We start from the raw sequence: 21864 nt of genomic DNA on the forward strand, positions 1-21864 counted from the left end.
AGTTGTACGCTTTAGATTACGTTCCTTTTTAAACTAGAGGAATTTCTTTAATTCCATTATGGCTTTGTTCTTGAGATGCCCTTTCTGCTGAAAGTTTGAAGGGGGGTCGGTTGGTTGTAGTTTAACGCCCGTCTTCGAGGCTATGTGAGAAAGTGTCCACTGTTTAAAGTGAGATCCGAATCCTTATTTAGGTTTATAGCCGAGGCAAAATACCACCTGCTGGGGATCGAACCTTTGGCAACGTGCTCAGGTAAAAAAAAAAAGTGTTAGTAGCCAATCGAATGCAAAGGGTGATATTGCCTACAAGACAAAGAGTTGAGGCTGTCTCCTCTTGACAATGTGTCATCAAACTGATGAATAATCTCGGAAAATGTATTTGTTTCTTTTGGAAGATTCTATCTTGTCCCGTATTGTCTTGTAGTCAAATCTAGTGGAGATGCACTAATATAGTTCGAACGTCACGCTAAACTGTAGGTCTGATATCTCATAGGATACTGCCTCTGCTAAATGCGGAATGTTACCCCCCTTTAAAATGAACGAATTTCCAAGTGAATGCTTTTTCTGAAATAAATCCCTTCTTAAGGTTCCTGTGAACTCCCCCTTGTCCGAGCACTTCGCCTTTTCGCCACCAGATGCTCACTTTTTCATTTAGCAATCACTGCTGGTACCTCTACTGGGAAGAACTGAAAGATCGTACCGCTCAGTTTGAATGTGTCCAGGATATCCACACTTGAAGTGGGCGGGGAGAGGAATCCAACAGTTTTTTTTTTTTTTTTTTTCGTGCACCTGCAGTCAGTCAGAGTCTATTTATACAAGCCGTGTTGTTCAGCCGCAGGGCAAAACCTCAACCATTGATGAGTAACATAAATCTTTTCTTTTTGCAGGTAGGAATAGAGTTTTGTACGAAAAACGGGAATTAGGTTGCAGAGAACGTCATTCACATCGCGTTGACAAATTATCTTTCGTACGTTTATCACATGAAACTCTTTTCTTTTTTTGATTATTACCAGAATATGAGATAAAAAGAACCTAAATGGTTCTTTGTATACAGAAAACAGACAAACAATACTAATATTTTCTTACATATCAGTATTATATGATTTTTTTTCTGAAGTGTATGATGCATGAAAAATGGACAAAATGAATTTTGACTTTTCTATTTGTCCCTATCCTTCTGAGTAGAGAGAATGATGTGGCGCAACTAAAGGGCCTGCAGGGCCCGCAACATTGAGAGGCCCAGAACAGAAAGAGGCCCATTTCAGTTTCGAAGTTAAACTTTATAATGTTAAGATGTTAAAAATTATGTGATGTTCCAACTATATCTCACTTTTACCTATGAAGACGGTAACACCTGAGCGATTATTTAGTAAATTAAATGCCAACAAAACTTTTACTGACCAGCGAAAACATTATGACCACTCGCTACTTTTTGAACGAAATCATCGGGCTGAGATAAGAGCTACAAGGCATAACACAACCGCGCGCCAAACACGGCAAGAATCTCACTCGATTAGTCAGTGTGATGCTTGTGCCTTGAATGGGGAAGGACGACGATATATCAGGGTGACTAAGTGGCTGGGAGCTTCATTTCGGAAACAACGCGACTTGTCGAGTTTTCGCGATCTGCCGTGCTTATGTATTTCAAAGATGGGAAAAGAACAGTGAAACCAGCATCGAACCAAACAACAAAAAGTGGGACGACCACACCTCATTAAAAATGTCGGATGTCGTAGACTCTCGAATTTGGTATAGCAGAATAGACGAAAACTATAGCACAATATAATAATAATAATAATAATAATAATAATAATAATAATAATAATAATAATAATAATAATAATAATAATGTGCATTTTTTTTTTGCATACGAGCAAGTTGTGACTCACTAGATAGAACATAGAAAGTCAAAACTGTTCTCTGTAAATTTTACGTGACTCATGAATGTCGAAAGAGGGGGTCCGTTTAACATTTTTGCGGGGAGGCCCATTCGTCCTTACTTACGCTACTGAGAGAATGTAAGGTAAAATAATAACACCAATATATATATATATATATATATATATATATATATATATATATATATATATATATGTATAGATAGATAGATAGATAGATAATCCTGGCGCAACAGTCCCTTGTGATCTGAGCCTGCAGCGGGCTTATGTTAGTAGTAAGGACAACCACACCCAACTTCGCCGGCTGTCTAGATTGAAGTCCGCTATCTTTTAGTTTCCCAACTTTTCTCTCGATATTTGGTCAATACAGAAATGTTTGAGTGCCACACCGGGAATTAATCCCTGGACGATGCACACCGTATCACTTTCGCTAATCATTTGGTAAAATTCAGGTTAGAGTGGTACTGAATTAATTTTGGAATATGCCATTTCTCATAAGGTAAAGTTCAAAAGTATTGTGACATAATTAAAAAGCTCATTATCAACCACGTATTCTTGCCTCTAATATCTCTAAAAGTTTTCGAGTTATGTGTCAAAAATGGTTGAAACACTTGAAGTTAGTTTAGTAACTTGAAGAAGATAGTGGACTTATACATACATGATTAGAATTGCTCCAATTTTTATTTTTATTCTTCTTTCTCGTAAAGAAATGCAAAATCATAATTTCAACCATTTTGGTACATTTTTCATAATTTGAAGCGCGAACAGCCGGTTTCTTTCCTTACGTTTTGAACTTGGGATTTATATTCTCCTTGTCACTTATCGTGAAAGTCATATAATAACATGGGTCACAAAGCTAGAATATCTTATGCGACAGAGGTAATGACAATTTTTGTCATTTCATCTCTCAAGATCTGTTAAATTTGACATTTATTGAATGATATCGGTTTTATAATACGAATAAATTTTTCGCAATAAGGTGCGTATAGTGGTCGTAAGAAATGGCAAAAGCTACCACTGACCTTTATAGTTTGACTCATGCTTTTTCGATCATGGTATTCCTCTTAAATTTTGCAAAGGACAGTATCATTTTAATTATCTTAACCTAATTTCCTAAAGCATCTCATTCGTACGCTAAAAGAAAGCTTTCTATTTTTTATGTATAAGAATTCAGGGGATGCAAATTTATTCAAAATTCCTTTACAATTAAAGCCGCCTAAACAGATATTCCTTCGAGATTTCTGTATTTTGAAAACAATTCACGATTTCAGTTCTTTGTATTTACTTGTTTCCATGTTTATTTATATCAATACTGTATGATCAGTTCCCAGAATTATTTTAGTTCCCCGGTAAATCCATTTATAACAAGCTCCAAATACTGCTACAATTTTAATGTGGTTTCAAGAGAATCTGCATATCTCATCCTTTTGTTACTCTCTATATATTCATCTACTACGTAAACAAACATCAGTGAAAGAAAGAGGCTGAGAGCTAACATGTGCTCCGTGAGGAACGTTGTCACACCTTGCACTGATATATCTAGAGAGTCTAGTGTTGCCACGAGACGAAACGAGACAAGACGAGACTTCTGGCTGTGTCGTCTCGTCTAGAAAAGATGTGTCCGTCTCGTCTCGTGGCAACACCAGAAAGGCTGAGGCCCACAAAAGAGCTGTTAAACCAAGTGGTTAAAATTATAACTTTTAACCTAGTTTGGTTAACAGAGCACAACACAAAACACGACTGCAATCCTCCAGCAACGACTGCTTAGTTTCGACTGAACCCGTAATTACTTCGATAGGAACATTTGTCAATACCGTCAGTACAGACGAAAGGCAAGATTTCCCCATTTATTCTGATATCCTTTTTTCAGAACCCCTGGCGCCACTTCAACAAATAAGGAGGCCTATGTAACTTTCCCATTTAAAAAATGGTTTATCTTCGAATAACATCATAAAAGGATAAAAAAGATAAATTTTATTGTCAAATCAGAATCTTTTTCGAAACTCAGTGTCGAGAAAGGCTGACACGTTTCTGTCTTGGTTCGGAACGAGAAAGACCATGAAACAATAGTTAGTTACTGATAAAATTGCCACTTCTACGCATACTTGTACTTCTATTAAAGGATTTTTATACGTAGATATCTCCACCAGCCCCCGGAATAAAATCTTCTGAAACACTGATCTCAATGAACGCTTTACATTGTATTTGAATCTGGAGCACTATCACAAAATAATTAAACTTGAATCGATTGAAAAATGGAAGTGAAAGCTGTTTGTAAGAATCATTTTTAAAAAGTGCTTTAGGTATTCCCTGTTCTTTGTAGGGTTTGAAACGTTGAATCATTTGGATCATTTGAAATAATAAAAGATGGTATACATTTCGAAGGCAAATAATTTATTCCGAGTTAATAATTTTTTAAGCAAATTCAGAAACTGTGTTTGTATTTTTCGAGACACGAGACAAGACGTTTTACGAAACGTTTCGTATTGTATCGTGTCTCGCTTCAAAGAGTCCTGTCTCGTCTCGTTGCAACACTAAGAGAGTCTTACGCATTATCTTTCCAAGAAAATGAGCTAGAAACTTGAAAAGCACATTCAGTCAATTGTTATCATAGAATATACTATGGGCATAGCCGCTGATGTGTAGAAGGTGACACAGGCGGAATTTGTTTTTGGCGAGTTGGAGCCGTGGGGCTCTATTATTTGGATTGGAAACATTGGTTCAAAAATATTTTACATTTAGCATACATACATATACACATATCATACGCACACACACACACATATGTACATGTGTGTTACATATACTTTAATTAATGTGTGGATCTAAGGACAAGGTCCGGTTCGCCCACCCAAAAACCGCCTCTGGGAGGTGGATTGGAAGCGCACCCCTGAAACATAGAATTATGCTAATCGTAATCTTCTGAGATAGACTACCCCCCGAGGAATAAGTAAATAAATAAAAATAGTTTATTAATGTTTATCTTCCGTATACGATTAATTGAAAAATTTTAGTGTCTCAACAATGAGAGCCATATACAGGTGATCCTGCGTTCCTGGCGGAACTTCCCTAGTTGCGGACAAAATTTCATACTATAAACTCTTTTCGGCTCTCTCCCTCACGGTAGTTTTTTTTTTTTTTTAATCTATTATCTACTCCCTTGGAGTAACTGTTGCTCTGTATTTTCACGGGCTTGCAACCGTCAGAATGAATATCTTGGCTGCCTTCCCAGCTACCCAATCAGGATGCAATAGATACATGCAATAACAATCAAATCCCACACAAACTACTCTACCCATCAAATATTTTAACATGGAAAGTTCTTTTACGCAACGTATTTCGTTTGTTTAAAATGGAATAGACCTAAATACATCTTTTTTTTTTTTTAATGTTCTTCTGGAGATTCGATAGCGAGACCGCTCACATCAAAAAATGAGAGAATTAGTGCTCTGACAATCTGGTAGAAATACAACATGCCATATGTACATTACTGTGATTACATTGCTATTTATTCAATGATTATTTTGCTTAGAGTTTTCTTACTCTCCAGGGTACTCTTCAAGGATATACAATTACTCTTCACTTATGTCGCGAAAAAATATTCAGCTTGCAAATTTATTTCGAGAACTTCTCATTCCCTAATACATGTTTATACTCTCAATTTGTGCGTACAACCGACAAACTTACACAGAATCTCAACAGAGTTCAAATGTGAGGTGTCTGCTGTGAAACAAAGGTCAGTTATATGGGAGGGGATTTTAGAGTGCAGCTCTAGGAACACTGTGGGCTTTTAGAGTGTAATTCTAGGAACGCTGTAGGGGGCCATCCCGCTCCACCTGAGACAAAAAAAAAAAAAAAAAAAAGAATGAAAAGAAATCTGGCGGCACACAACTAATTCACACTGGTTACAAAGCAGGCACAACAAAGTTCTGAATGAAATATGTTTATTTTTTTGCACTATTCCATTTTCCGAACAATAACATTTACCGATGACTTGTTAGCCCCTCCACCACAGCCACTATGAAAACAAATTCAATCGGAATTTGGCCAGCTCGTTTGATCACGAATAATTATCGTTTGATCCCAAGCATAATGACGTATTACACACAATTTGGCTAGGGCTTGTTAGCCCTTGATAATCGGCATGTACCATTCCATAGACATTTCAATCGTAAATAGGTAAGCAAAGTTTCGTTAGTTTCTGGTAGAAAGTATGACAGATAAAGTTGATTGTTCATTTAACAATGGTGGCCTCTAACAATGAAACTAACAACAACAACTGAAATCGACAAGTACCATTTCATAGATAACTCAGTGGTAATCCGATGGGTGTGCCAAGTTTGGTCAGTTTCTGGTACAAAATATAGCAAAGTTGATTCTTTGTTTAACGATGGTGGCCTTCAACAATGAAACTAACAACAATATGTGGAATCAACACGTACTATTTCCTAGATATTTCAAACTTAAATGGGTGTGCAAAGTTTGGTTAGTTTGTGGTAGAAAGTATGTAAGATAAAGTTGATTGTTTATTTAACAAAGAAGAAATCCAATGATTGTTTATTTAACAATGGTGATCTTCAACAATGAAACAAAAACAATATGTGAAATCGACAAATACCATTCCATAGATATTTCAATCTTAAATGGGTATGCAAAGTTTGGCCAGTTTCTGCTAAAAAAGTATGGCTGATAAAGATGATTGTTTATTTAATAATGGTTTCCTCTAACAAGAAAACTAACAACAATATGTGAAATCGACACGTACCATTCCATAGACATCTTAATCGCAAATGAGTGTGCCAAGTTTGGTTAGTTTGTGGTAGAAAGTATGGCAGGTAAAGTTGTTTGTTTATTTAACAATTGAATCACTGATTGGAAAAAGGGAATAAGTGCATCAGACCTAAGTTTACAAAAACGCTAAAAAACCTTCCCGAGGCGTTGTTTGTATTTGTTGCAAAAAGTGTATAATTGATTACTTGTAGCAAAAGAAATAACAAACACTAAGACAAGAAGAAGAATCTTGTATTGCAGCACAGCAATTGGTTAGAAACGCTTAAAAATGGAAAAAAATATTCCCTTTTTCCAATCAATTACAGTTGGACGCAATTGTAATTGTGTGTAGGGCATGTAATGTGCAGTTTATGATAAAAAGCTATGAAAATATACATGCTGAATACAATGTTGTATGTTAATCTTGGATATATGTATCCGAACTATCACGCATGTTAGGCTTCTAACACTGTTATTCTCACCGTTCGTTTTTTTTTTTTTTTTTTTTTTTTTTTTGTGTAAAGCACATATTATTCGTACAACAAGAAAAGTAATACAATAGACAGCTGGAAAAATACGTAACAAAATACGTTGTCAAAATAGAATGACTTTAGATAGGGTCCTATCCGTCTGCATCTTCGTCTTCTACAGTTTTTTGGTCAGTGGCTTTCCATGAACAAATCATCCTATAAAACTTTTTGTATTGGTCAGGTATGCATTTGATGATTTGTGAAGAATCGTTTATCTTTTTCTGATTGATCGGGACTTGCCAATCGTATGCCTTTGACGTTGGTAGTGGAACGTTTGCGACATTACTTTTGAGTAATCGAAAAATATCAGTTCTTAGTTCATTGATAAATTTATGAGCTTGCACATAACCTAGAGATTCTGCTTTATAAACAGTGTCTTTATTTACGTACTTGGAATTTCGCTGTTTTGTCCACAATGCTACCTGAAGATTTCTTGTAAAACGTTACCACCAATGTTTAAAATCTAAGATTACTTCATTGACACCTTCGTAAACCTGAAATGGAGTATCAGTATTTCTTGCATTCGTAATCATGTGGTTATACTGTGCTGGTAAATAAATGCGATTGTGTCGTTTGAGTTCTCGATTGATTATAACAAAATTTCGGTCACATGGTAAAAACTGTGACCTCTGACAGGCAAGTATTGCTGTACAGTGGTAAAGCGTTATGACACGATCATACTGAAAAGCATTAATGTCATTGTATGATTGCAGTTTTGGTACTGTATGATCACTGAAAACACGTAAATCTGTCACTGATTGGGGCAAATATTTCTCTATAAATTGTGCAATGCGAAGACAAGGCGAAATATCGTAACGTCAGCAGAGGTCTCGAATCGTTATCTACATACACACAGTCTCACAGTTGTGGTGGTATCCTATAGTGATTGGAAGAAGGAAATGAGAAACGTAGTTATTCCCTTTTTCTAAACAGCGAGATATTTTGTCTTCTACATTGGTCATATAGAGTTGCCCAAACATTCCTATTTTCTAATCAACGATGTAACTATCTTAACGGAACACATCTGCTATCTCAGGTTAAAATCGCAAAAAAATGTACTTATTCCCTTTTTCCAATCAGTGGTTCAATTTAGAAATCCATCGATTGTGTATTTAACAATGGTGGTCTTCAGCAACGAAACTAACAACAATACATTAAATCGACACGTAGCATTCCCTAGATATTTAAAACTTAAATTTGTGTGCAAAATTTCGTCAGTTTCTGGTAGAACGTATGACAAAGTTGTTTATTTAACAATGGTAGCCTATAACAATGAAACTAACAACAATTTGTGAAATCGGCAGGTACCATTCCCTAGATATCTCAGTTGTAATCCGATGGGTATGCCAAGTTTGGTCAGTTGGTGGCAGATAAAGTTGATTGTATATTTAACAATGGTGGCCTTCAAGAATGAAACTAACAACACTATGTGGAATCCACACGTACCATTCCCTAGATATCTCAATCTTAAATGGGTGTGCAAAGTTTCTTCACTTTCTGGTAGAAAGTACGGCAGATAAAGTTGATTGTTTACTTAACAACGGTGGCCTCTAACAATGAAACTAACAACAATGTGTAAAATCGGCACGAACCATTCCATTGATATCTCAATCGTAAATGAGTGTGCCAAGTTTGGTTAGTTTGTGGCAGAAAATATGACAGATAAAGTTGACTGTATATTTAATAATGGAGAAATCCAACGATTGTGTATTTAACAATGGTGATCTTCAACAATGAAACTAACAACAATATGTGGAATCCACACGTACCATTGCCTAGATATTTCAATCTTAAATGGGTGTGCCAAGTTTGGCCAGTTTGTGGTAGAAAGTATGGCAGATAAAGTTGATTGTTCATTTAACAATGGTGGCCTCTAACAATGAAAGTAACAACAATAAGTGAAATCAACACGCACCATTCCATAGATATCTCAATCGTAAATGAGTGTGCCAAATTTGGTTAGTTTGTGGTAGAAAATATTACAGATAAAGTTGACTGTATATTTAATAATGGAGAAATCCAACCATTGTTTATATAACAATGGTGGCCTTCAATAATGAAACTAACAACAATATGTGAAATCGACACATAGCATTCCCTAGATATTTCAACTTTAAATGGGTGTGCAAAGTTTGGTCAGTTTGTGGTAGAACGTATGGCCGTTAAAGTTGATTGTTTATTTAACAATGGTGGCCTCTAACAATGAAACTATCAGCAATATGTGAAATCGACACGTACCGTTTCATAGATATCTCAATGGTAAATGAGTGCGCCGAATTTGATTAGTTTTTGGTAGAAAGATTGTAAGATAAAGTTGATTGTTTATGTAACAATTTAGAAATCCAAAGATTGTTTATTTAACAATTGTGGCCTTCAACAATGAAAGAACAACAATATGTGAAATCGACACATACCATTCCATAGATATCTCAATCGTTCATAAGTGTGAAAAGTTTGCTTAGTTTGTGGTAGAAATTATGACAGATAAAGTTAATCGTTTATTTAACAGTACAGAAATACAACGAATGTTTATTTAACAATGGTGATCTTCAACAATGAAACTAACAACAATATGAGAAAACGACACTTATCTTTCCCTAGATATTTTAATCTTAAATGTGTGTGCAAGGTTTGGCCAGTTTCTGGTAGGAAGTATGGCAGATAAAGTTGATTGTTCATTTAACAATGGCGGCCTCTAACAATGAAAGTAACAACAATAGGTGAAATCGACACGTACCATTCCATTGATATCTCAATCGTAAATGAGTGTGCCAAGCTTGGTTAGTTTGTGATAGAAAGTATGGCAGATAAAGTTGATTCTTTATCTAACAATGGAGAAATCCAACGATTATTTATTTAACAATGGCGGCCTCGAACAATGAAACTAACAACAATATGTGAAATCGGCAGGTACCATTCCCTAGATATCTCAGTTGTAATCCGATGGGTATGCCAAGTTTGGTCAGTTGGTGGTAGAAAGTGTGGCAGATAAAGTTGATTGTATATTTAACAATGGTGGCCTTCAACAATGAAACTAACAACACTATGTGGAATCCACACGTACCATTCCCTAAATATCTCAATCTTAAATGGGTGTGCAAAGTTTCTTCACTTTCTGGTAGAAAGTACGGCAGATAAAGTTGATTCTTTGTTTAACGATGGTGGCCTTCAACAATGAAACTAACAACATGTGAAATCAACACGTACTATTTCCTAGATATCTCAATCGTAAATGAGTGTGCCAAGTTTGGTTAGTTTGTGGCAGAAAATATGACAGATAAAGTTGACTGTATATTTAATAATGGAGAAATCCAACGATTGTGTATTTAACAATGGTGGTCTTCAACAATGAAACTAACAACAATATGTGGAATCCACACGTACCATTGCCTAGATATTTCAATCTTAAATGGGTGTGCCAAGTTTGGCCAGTTTGTGGTAGAAAGTATGGCAGATAAAGTTGATTGTTCATTTAACAATGGTGGCCTCTAACAATGAAAGTAACAACAATAAGTGAAATCAACACGCACCATTCCATAGATATCTCAATCGTAAATGAGTGTGCCAAGTTTGGTTAGTTTGTGGTAGAAAATATTACAGATAAAGTTACTGTATATTTAATAATGGAGAAATCCAACCATTGTTTATATAACAATGGTGGCCTTCAATAATGAAACTAACAACAATATGTGAAATCGACACATAGCATTCCCTAGATATTTCAACTTTAAATGGGTGTGCAAAGTTTGGTCAGTTTGTGGTAGAACGTATGGCCGTTAAAGTTGATTGTTTATTTAACAATGGTGGCCTCTAACAATGAAACTATCAGCAATATGTGAAATCGACCCATATCGTTCCATAGATATCTTAATCTTAAATGAGTCTGCAAATTTTGTTTAGGTTGTTGTAGAAAGTGTGGCAGAAAAACTTGATTGTTTCTTTAACAATGGTGGCCTTCAACAATGAAACTAACAACAATATGTGAAATCGACACATACCATTCCCTAGATATTTCAATCTTAAATGGGTGTGCAAAGTTTGGTCAGTTTCTGTTAAAAAGTGTGGCAGATAAAGTTGATTTTTTATTTATTAATGGTGGCCTCTAACAATGAAACTATCAGCAATATGTGAAATCGACACGTACCGTTTCATAGATATCTCAATGGTAAATGAGTGCGCCAAATTTGATTAGTTTTTGGTAGAAAGAGTGTAAGATAAAGTTGATTGTTTATGTAACAATTTAGAAATCCAAAGATTGTTTATTTAACAATGGTGGCCTTCAACAATGAAAGAACAACAATATGTGAAATCGACACATACCATTCCATAGATATCTCGATCGTTCATAAGTGTGAAAAGTTTGCTTAGTTTGTGGTAGAAATTATGACAGATAAAGTTAATCGTTTATTTAACAATAGAGAAATCCAACGAATGTTTATTTAACAATGCTGATCTTCAACAATGAAACTAACAACAATATGAGAAAACGACACTTATCTTTCCCTAGATATTTTAATCTTAAATGTGTGTGCAAGGTTTGGCCAGTTTCTGGTAGGAAGTATGGCAGATAAAGTTGATTGTTCATTTAACAATGGCGGCCTCTAACAATAAAAGTAACAACAATAGGTGAAATCGACACGTACCATTCCATTGATATCTCAATCGTAAATGAGTGTGCCAAGCTTGGTTAGTTTGTGATAGAAAGTATGGCAGATAAAGTTGATTGTTTATCTAACAATGGAGAAATCCACCGATTGTTTATTTAACAATGGAGGCCTCGAACAATGAAACTAACAACAATATGTGAAATCGACTGGTACCATTCAGTAGATATCTCTGTGCTAATCCGATGGGTGTGCCAAGTTTGGTCAGTTTGTGGTAGAAAGTGTGGCAGATAAAGTTGATTGTTTATTTAACAATGGTGGCCTCTAACAATGAAACTAACAACAATATGTGGAATCCACACGTACCATTCCCTAGATATTTCAATCTTAAATGTGTGTGCAAATTTTGGTCAGTTTCTGGTAGAAAGTACGGCAGATAAAGTTGATTGTTTACTTAACAATGGTGGCCGCTAACAATGAAACTAATAACAATATCTGAAATCGACACGTACCATTCCCTAGATTTTGTAACGTCCATTAACCAGATTATATCCGTTTTTGCTTAATTTTTGAACTGTTTATTTTATATTTGATTGTTTTAATTTTATTAGTTGTATATGTTAACATTGGTGACGGTGGCGCCATCTATCGTTTTAGACACAAACTGTTTGGACGTTCTGAATAACCTTAACATTTGCTCAGAAAGAGAAGAAACATCAACAAGTACTGTAAGGCAGAGATGTATGCAGGGGTGGGTCCTGGCGGTCCGGACCCCTCCCAGATTTCGACTTTTGTGTAAATTTGGTCTAATTTTGGGTGCAAATTTAAGAATTTTAATTTAAATTGACCTCATATTGAGTATGGACACTCCCCGAAATAAATTCCTGCGTACGCTACTGCTGTAATGGAATACGTAGTTATGCCCTATAAGCTTAAAAAAAGAGAGAGTCCCAGCAAGCGGAAAATTTTTGATGTTCGCAAACACTTCGTAGTAAACAATTAGTTTGTTTTTATTTTAAAGGCATTTTTGAGAACCACAAAACTTTCTCTTTTAGAAGATGTATAAGTGTTATATTTACAATAATTCTTCTAACACTTAGTTTTTCACTAACATCTTTTCGGAAAGAAAAATACACGATATTGTATAGGAACTTCTTATACAATGGGAGGCAAAAGACCAGCACAACAATTTTACTTTTGAAACAACTTGAGGAAAGATTTACGAAACTTGAGGTGAGTAATTGGGGGGGGGGGGCACCAGATTGTACCATTTGGTATCATGCCGGAAATCTTGAAATTTGTCATTTTGAATTCAGGTCCAATATTTTAAATGGGAAGGGGGTAGGCGACACATGATTTTGGGTTAGAATTTTATCACAATCTTAAGTTATTATTTTTTTTTACTTAATCAGTAATTAAATTTTGTGAAGTAAACATTGCATGTGGGACCCTACAAGATATGCTCTATATGTTGTCCGTTGTGTACTACACATAATGCAAGACGTTTCTTCCAGTCCTGATGGATACGTAAGAACACTTCCGGCATCACAGTCATTTAAGGTGAATGATTCGCAGCCTATGCGAATACATATAGCGTGTAGTTCATTCGTAAAGCAAAAAAATGTAAAGCAAAGGACGGATTGTGTATTGTTCATCTTTCTGAACATTAATAGCCCATCGCTCGTCCAGAAAGTGTTAACTATAATAGCAGAATGAGAGGCGTGAGAATGTGAGAGAGAGCTGAAAAACTGATTTTAAAAAATCCAGGAACATTATGTTGTCTACCATAAATTTACAAGCGTTGATATGCATTTTAAGATTCTGTATGGGTATCAGAGAAGTGGAAACCAAATGTCTTAAAGAATTATTAAACATTGAAATCCGATTCTACTTTCAACCAGAAGCACACGATTATCCAATTACCCGTTTTTACAGAATAGTAAGTTTCGTTCCTTGGGTTTTCCCCTTACGTTTTAACGAAAAAAAAAAAATGTTTGCCCAAACATGAGACAGATATACCAATTGATAGATCTCGTTAAGCTGAACATATATAGATGAGTGTAAAAACATCATGCGTAGTTTTCGAGAAAATCCAGAAATATGAATTTGCTTGAAAAACCTGAAATATTGATGCTGTACGATAAGATTACCTGTCAAAGTAAAGCTGATTGTAAAGTATATCTCTAATAATGACACTAGCAAGATGGTACCATATAGTATGGTTAAGAAAGTATAGCCCAAAATTATCACTAAACTCTTAACTTAAAATTTCTATTGAACTGAAATATTGTACAGAGTTGATCCATATATCACTCGATACATGACACCAAACTGAACAAAGTAACATGCTTCAGGTGAATTTCTCATGCGTAGTTTTTGAAAAAAAATTGAGAAAAACTTATTGTTATGGCGCAAAACGAATGTGGTTAGGTGCCAATATTAATTAGAAGTTTCTATTGTTTCTTGATTTACACTGAGAAAAATCTGTTATCCGGACAGCGGTATATTGTACAAATATACAGAATCCTCTTGCTTACTACAGAAATCAGTACGGAGCATACGTTGTCCGTATGCTACATAGGTAGTGCCCTTAGATGTTACATCATGCCGTTGCAGGATGTCTGATATCTAACAGTCTTCCTTATATTATATACATATGTGTATATTACCTTCGTCAGCAATATCTTCTTATATACATCCATTTGTATGTGAGATCCTGACCGCCTATATTGTTTCATATTGAAAGTACGTACAGATAGAACACTTATACAGAAAGTATGATAAAACTTATGTTTTCAGTTATACGTTTGCTGTACGTTAAGTCCAAAAACTACAGGATTTACAAATGTAACATAAGATTTCACGTAAGCCACATACGATTCTTTTTCTCAGTGTATATTGTTTGTTTTCTATTATAATTACTGCTTGCGTGGTAGTTATCATAATCAAATCGATACAGACATCAGAATTCGTATATTGCAACTATCATAGGCGCCGACTTGAAGAAAATATTGGGGGGAGGGGGCAAACAATGAATAAATATATCATTATATTCAATCGTTTTATATCAACTGCTTGATGAAGGCCCCTTCTCCCCTCCCCCCACGGATCTCATTCCCCTACATCCGCTCCGCTGGGAAATTCACGACCTAAGTCAAATTTGCCTCAAGGCATTAAAACAAATTCAAGTTCAAAATTTGGGAGCTTCTCTGGAAGTTTACGCACCACATTGATCACTTTTCATATCAGGGCTGCCAGAGTGTTGGTTGAACCTTCAGTGCTCCATTAAACACAGTTTTGAAAATGATGTTTTCTATCGAATAAGAAGACAGTTCCTAATATTGAATTAAAGGCACGACAAAGTTTACGACAGAAATTCTTGCTCCTCTTTGTTAATTTTTCCTCGACTGGATTATATTGGGGAGGCGAGGACCCTACCTTTAAATATTGAAGGGGCCAAAAGTGTTCTGCCCCCCAAAGTCGGCGCCTATGGCAACTATTATTCTGAGAAAAAAATATTTCTTTCCTGTTGTGTAACAATGGGACAAGCATGTGAAACCAAAATACAACATGCTCAAGGAAAACTTTTACATGTCGGATTATATATTGAGTAAATAACGTATCTTTCATGGAAAACTCATTTTATAGGTTCCTGTTGTGATACACCTTCTCTTTCAATTCTCGTATGAGGATATAGCACAAATGAAGCTGGAGATTTCATGGTAGAATTTTATTTCTAGGCGATGATTTGACTAAGCACATCAGGAAGTAGGAAAACTTTATTTTGCACTTGCTTTGGGTTTTTCCTCTCCTTCTCTCTCTCTCTCTCTCTCTCTCTCTCTCTCTCTCTCTCTCTCTCTCTCTCTCTCTCTCTCTCCCTCTCTCTTTCTCTTTTGTAAGTGCTTTGAGTACATTCCAAGTAAGCATTACAGGATGTTTCTCACAATTAAAAATGTCGAATTTCAAACATTTTCCTGATTAGTAATTTCCCTTTCTCCAGCACCGATTGTATTCAATGTAACGGCCAGGTCCAAGATCGCCTGGCAGCATAGTTTCCATTGTAGCAAACTCCTGTGTAGAATGGGAAGGAAAATTTGTTGCCATTCTGCTTTGGTTACCTTCCGAAGAAGTACGGGCACGGGGTCATGAGGAGTCAAAACCTACGATAGTCCATTGAAGGTGCGTTCGGGGATTTAACAGAAATGGGCGAAAATGGGATCACTCGAATTCCCGTTTCTTCTGCCTTCCTAGTGTAGAATGCCTGGAACGATCAAGTGATATGGCTGGAGACCTTGTCCATGTAGAATCCATACAATGGTCTTTTTATCATACAAGTGGAGCATACATGGGTCATACAGAGTGTCCATATCACTCTCCTGGAAGTAAGCTGCGGAGACTTTGGTGTTGGAAAGCAATTCAACCTAGGATTGGCTCTACCAGGGGTAACATTTAGTGGGAACGCCGGGTCACCGTACCCTCACTAACTAACTAAAAAAACTAACTCTATGGCCTATGGAACCCGGAGGTTCAATGCCACATTCACTAAAGCTCTCCACTGACTTCTATCCTTAGCCAACTGGATCCAGTTTCTACTTTGTACTCCAATCTCTGCGATATCCATCTTAATATTGCCCTCCCATATGCGCCTAGGTCTTCCTAATAGTCGTTTCCCAATTGGTCTTCCAGTCAAGGCTTTGAAAGCGTTTCTACTTTCTTCCATTCTAGTTACATGACCTGCCTACCTAAGTCTCCTGGACTTGATGACCCTACCAATGTTTCGTAAACCGTATAAATTATGTACTAATAGTTCCTCGTTATGAAGTTTCCACCATTCCCCATTCCAGTTCCTCTTGGTTCCGAACATTCGTCTCAGGATCTTGTTCTCAAATACTTTCAGTCTATGTTCCTCTCTCAGAGTAAGCGACCATGTTTCGCAACCATACAGAACAACAGGCATGATTATCGTTTTATATATTTTAAGCTTCAATTTCCTCGACAGAATTCGCGACGACAAGAGATTTTGTACTGAATAATAACACAAATTCCCTGCTTTTAGTCGACATTTAATTTCTTCGTGAATAAGACTTTCGTCTGTTAATATTGATCCTAAATATTTGAAAGTATCCACTTTATCAAAAGTATTATATTTAATATTTTACCGCATCCATAATTTGCCGTATTACGGTCCCGACGCACTTCCATGTATTTACCGTATCCTCACTTGCAAAAATATATATATGACATCCCTCAACTTCCTTAAAAATTACAATAGGCGAAGATAGACATGGGGGGTAGGGTTCCCCTATTTCTTCAGATCCGCTTTTACCCCTGGCTCTGCCAATACATGTAATTGGACGGGTCAGCAAGTTTTGAAGAAAGCAAAAACTGGCAAACGCGTGTAAAGTATACTACATACCAAGATATAATCTTAGTGCGGAAATGAGTGACACGTCATTGCCCAAGCCATATTAGTACAGGTAGAAACGTGAAATATGGACAGAATACTCCTTTTCTCACGAAAGCAAGGGGCAAGGAAGGATTTTGGGAAATACATATCTTAAAGGGAGTAAAGAGAGGTCCTTTTTTTTTTACCAAGAATTTTGTATCTCTCGAATCACCAAAGTTAGATTAAACTCAGTATATAAAATCTACATTAAAAATAAGGATATCTATGTTTCAGCGTTTTTGAAAATTTCCTCCTAAGGTGAGAAACAAGGACATTTCTGAAGTACCAAATTTCCCTTGGTTTAGTCAGATGGTACCCACTGTAAGAATTCGCTTAAGTTGGAGATGTGAAGATGGTCATATAAATTCTTAATTAAAAACAAGAAAATATGTATTTCAGAGTTTTTGAAAATGCCACTCTTCAGAGGGAATGAGAGCAATTTCTATAATATTAAAATTTCCCTTTGTTTATTTACAATGTGTCGAATGTGGTGATTTGCTTAAGTTGAAGATATGAATATTTTGAGCTTGATCTGAGTTTAACGACTTTTTCAGCACCAAGGCTATATTAGACGTGGATCTACAATTTTACGTGGGATCCGAACCACATGAGCTTTTCATCCATATAGTGTTGGCTGTTAATCCATGAAAATCAACTTCAGAGACTCAATTAACAGAACGTAATTGTTGTGAAAAATAACAGTAACTCAATTAGTTGCAAACTACAGTCAATTGCAATTGAATGACTGAATTTAATTGCAGTTGTTTTCCACAGTACTTTAGTTGATTGATTCATTGCAATTGATTCTCATTGATTAACGGCCTGCTGCAATTAATTATTCAGAATATTCATTTCAATTGTTATTTGTAACTAAAAATTAAACTTACAGATTAATTGTTAATTGAATTGAAATTATGCTCAACACTACTAACCAGTTTGTTCATACAATTTAAGTATACTACCTACGTCTGTTTCAAAACTTCCTCAGTACCAGCTAACAGGAGATATCGAAATGCTTAGTGAATAGCATTTCCTTAACACTGCAACTGAATACAAGAAAACTCAATTGGTAGAGGTTGCACTGGAGCATTCTCTCCCTTTACTCTGTTCTCTGTAGCTATTTCGTAAAACAGACAAACTTTCATTGGCAAAGTGGACTGGAATCAGGCCAATAAACCCCACTCAGTAAAACATATTTTGGGCAGTTCAACGGACGTCGCGTCGTCGTGTGCTAATGAAGTGATCGTATATGTTTTATATTTTGTTACTTATTCCTTTAGCCTCTTCGCAACTCCTGTTTTAATATTTATAGTCTTTCGTTTTATCTTTATTTTTTCTAACAGTTTAGTTTTCAAAATTCCATAGGATATCCTGATTTTTAGTGTAAATTTTCATATGATCTCCCAGACTTTTTGATATTTATTTCAAAGCACTGATTCTCCTTGAAAATACGGGGCAGGGGCAATTGTCTCTTTTGCTCCACCCAGTGGGCAACCATAGCCCTTTAGCGAAACATTAAAAAGAAAAAGAAAAGCTTGTCAAGTGCACAAACGTTAGTATTTTAAATCACACGAGAGCACAATTTAAATAAACTTTGCTAAAGACCATAATGAGAATTGTGCGAAACGAATATTTATGAATGAATCGACATGTAAGAATTAAGAATACCAAAAGATTTTTTACCTATATATGTATGCAACCCGTACATCTTCATTATTTTGAAAGTGGTATTTTAGCGTAACGTGAAATATTCATTTGTGAATGAAAGGGATATGGGTAGGCACCGTTAAAGTCACTGTTATCCATGAAAATGTTAAGGAATTGGCTCCGTTTATGAATTCGGAAGAAGTGATCGGTCTAGCTGTATATTGCAAGAGATAGAATTCAACAATTCATCTTCATTCAAGAGTGATCGTGTGGAGTAACGAGCAGCCGTTCCAACATTATAATCTTATATGGCCAACTAGTATCATTCTAATACTTCTATACCAGGATGGCATAGCATGATATATATTACTTTTCGGGCATTTTCTGGTTTCTTGCTCTGTTTTTTTTTTTTTTTTTTTTATCATACTGTACGCTAAAAACAGTTGATAATGGCTTGATTAAACATTCATTATTTAGCTGATATATATTTTTAATTTCGTTATCAACCGAACTGAGAGTATTTTAAATGTAATTCTAAGGTTATAATTTGCTTATCTGTACAAATGTACATATCATGTTTCGCATCCTCGTATAGAAATAGCATAATCAGTAAACATAAGATTTTCAATAAGAAACAGAAATAATCCTTACCTGATCTTCTATCGACTCGTTCAGATACACAACACCTGTTCTGCTATCGATGCGGAAGAATTCGGATCCATCTGGTAGAAGACTATTCTTTTCTATGCCATAAGTAAGGTTGTCTCTATCGGCATCTTCAGCCCTAACCCTGGTTACCATCGATCCTGGCTTTGTATCGTACTCGACTACCCAGTTTCTGTTCAGCCTCAATACGGGTGGAGTGTTGCCATCGAATTGACTTCTTCCTGTATGCAGAGAGTGAAAAATCTCCCATTAGAAATAATTCTATTAAATAATAATGTATTAAAGCACTGTATTTTAATATCAGAATATTCAATACAATTAGAATCCTTGTTTAAACATAGGTAAAGATTTTTCTTAAATCTTACTTTGCTTTCAAGAGCTTTCGAGCCCGAAGGTACACGGCGTTAAGTGTTAGGAGTGTTAAATTTTAACACATACCTAGTGTTACTATTGTTAAATTTTTACTCACCGTGCTCGTGGGTTTTCTCGGGGTTCTCCCGTTTCCTCCCACTTTCTTCATTCTACCATTTCACTCATCTCTCATCATCACCGTCTCCTTTAGCCTAATCGGCATAACCGTGGGACGAAAAACTTAAAGATTTCATTTCATTTCATTTAAATTTTTACACATACCTGGTATTACTACTGCTACATTTTGACACATATCTAGTGTTATTATTGTTAAATTTTCACACATACCTAGTGTTACAATTGTTTAATTTTGACACATACCTAGTATTGCTCTTGTTAAAATGGTAGGGGTTAATTCAACTACCTGACATGGTAACTAGTAGTATGAAGATGTTTTAGTAACACATGCCATTGATGTTGGTCAAATAACTACGTTTACAAAACAATTACATTTTCTTTCTTATTATGAGGAATAATAAAGTGTGGCATAATTTATTTTTAATTGGTTAAGAAGAGCGAAATATAATCAACGATAAAACGAAACACAGTGGACTTAAATATTGCGATTTAGCAACCACGCTTCCTGAATGAAAGAAGAGCATCTGGAAATGAACAGCACAATAATCAAATATCAAATGTTCTCAGGTTAACTTCATTTTGAAGAGTCTTATGAGTTAAGTGCACCGACAACAATGTAAGAACGCAAAAAGCAGATGGCAGTACTTGTGCTAATCCAAATTTTGTCATGAAAGTCATATGTTCACAAATCTATTCTTGTGAAAGATTACGGAGAATATACATTTTCGATACTTGGTGTAGATGTCAAGTAGATACTGCGCTACGCTTCGCTCATAGCAAAAATAAAAACTAATACAACTGTGAATGCTAGTTACTTAGATGTCTTAAATATTTAAGTAAAAGACAATATGTGCGGTAAAGAAAGTACCAGTAGGTCTATAACCGTAGATTATCTATATCTGATATATGGGATATCGAGGCAGTTGTTCTTAGCAAGTGAAAGATATAGTTGATCACTAACACGTTATAAATGTTGAAAGAATACTGTGACGTTGTTCTTACTTCTTCATTCCTTTGTTCATTTACCTAGTTCTAAGTCAGTGTTGTGGAGTTATTATTCACACCGCTTAATAGTGTTCTGTGTCATATCGGTAACAAACGGCATTGGTACTGAAATAACATAAAGTGGTAGTCATGCTGGGATCATTGGAATATGTTAAGTACAACACCGCTTCGTTGGTGTTGGAATAACACGCTAAAGTGGTAGTCTTGCTGGGACCAATGGTCTATGTTACCTATAACGCTGCTTCGTTGGTGTTGGAATAACACACTAAAGTGGTAGTCATACTGGGACCAATAATCTGTGTTGTAATGGACCCGTCTGGTCTCATTACAGAATAAGATTATTTGTTCTTTTAATACGCCCTTATTGTTTATCTTTACCATTAGCAAAAGTTTATTAGTTATTGTTAGTATGCACTTATGCTATTACTTTTGTTATTTTGTTGTATAAGCTAATGTTGGATTATAATTAATCTGCGCCACCGGCTTACTGGAGTTAATGGCCGGGAAATTATAGCCAGTTGTATTCTTTTTCCTCTGTTAAATTGAGATTTCTGTTTGTTTTGCATTAGTGATTATAACATAAATAACTTTATATATATAGTAGTGTTGATCAAGAGAAGAAAATATGAATTTGTCGTAATGGTTTAAATAGTCTAGAATCATACCAAATGATTTACTTGCCTCCTCTAACTAAATAATCGTCCTTTTGTTGTTATACGACGAAGCTAATGTAGTTAATGTATTAATGACGATATGACGATTTTGATTGAATTAAATGATCACGTATGTAATGGATACGATGAAGTATATTA

At 35.6% G+C, this 21864-nt stretch overlaps 1 protein-coding gene across 2 annotated transcripts in view; it reads right to left on the minus strand.

The window, feature by feature from the left end:
- The window catches only part of Cad96Ca (tyrosine kinase receptor Cad96Ca), a 232348-nt gene that overhangs the window by 59714 nt on the left and 150770 nt on the right, over positions 1–21864 (minus strand). For both annotated transcript variants that reach the window (XM_081770366.1, XM_081770372.1), the window contains exon 2: positions 19544–19779. In XM_081770366.1, the coding sequence (XP_081626492.1) occupies positions 19544–19779 (236 nt within the window). The remainder of the gene's footprint in view (positions 1–19543; positions 19780–21864) is intronic.

This window comes from Thermobia domestica, chromosome 1 (assembly GCF_964235325.1).
Source record: "Thermobia domestica chromosome 1, izTheDome1.hap1.1, whole genome shotgun sequence".
NCBI classification, from domain to species: domain Eukaryota; kingdom Metazoa; phylum Arthropoda; class Insecta; order Zygentoma; family Lepismatidae; genus Thermobia; species Thermobia domestica.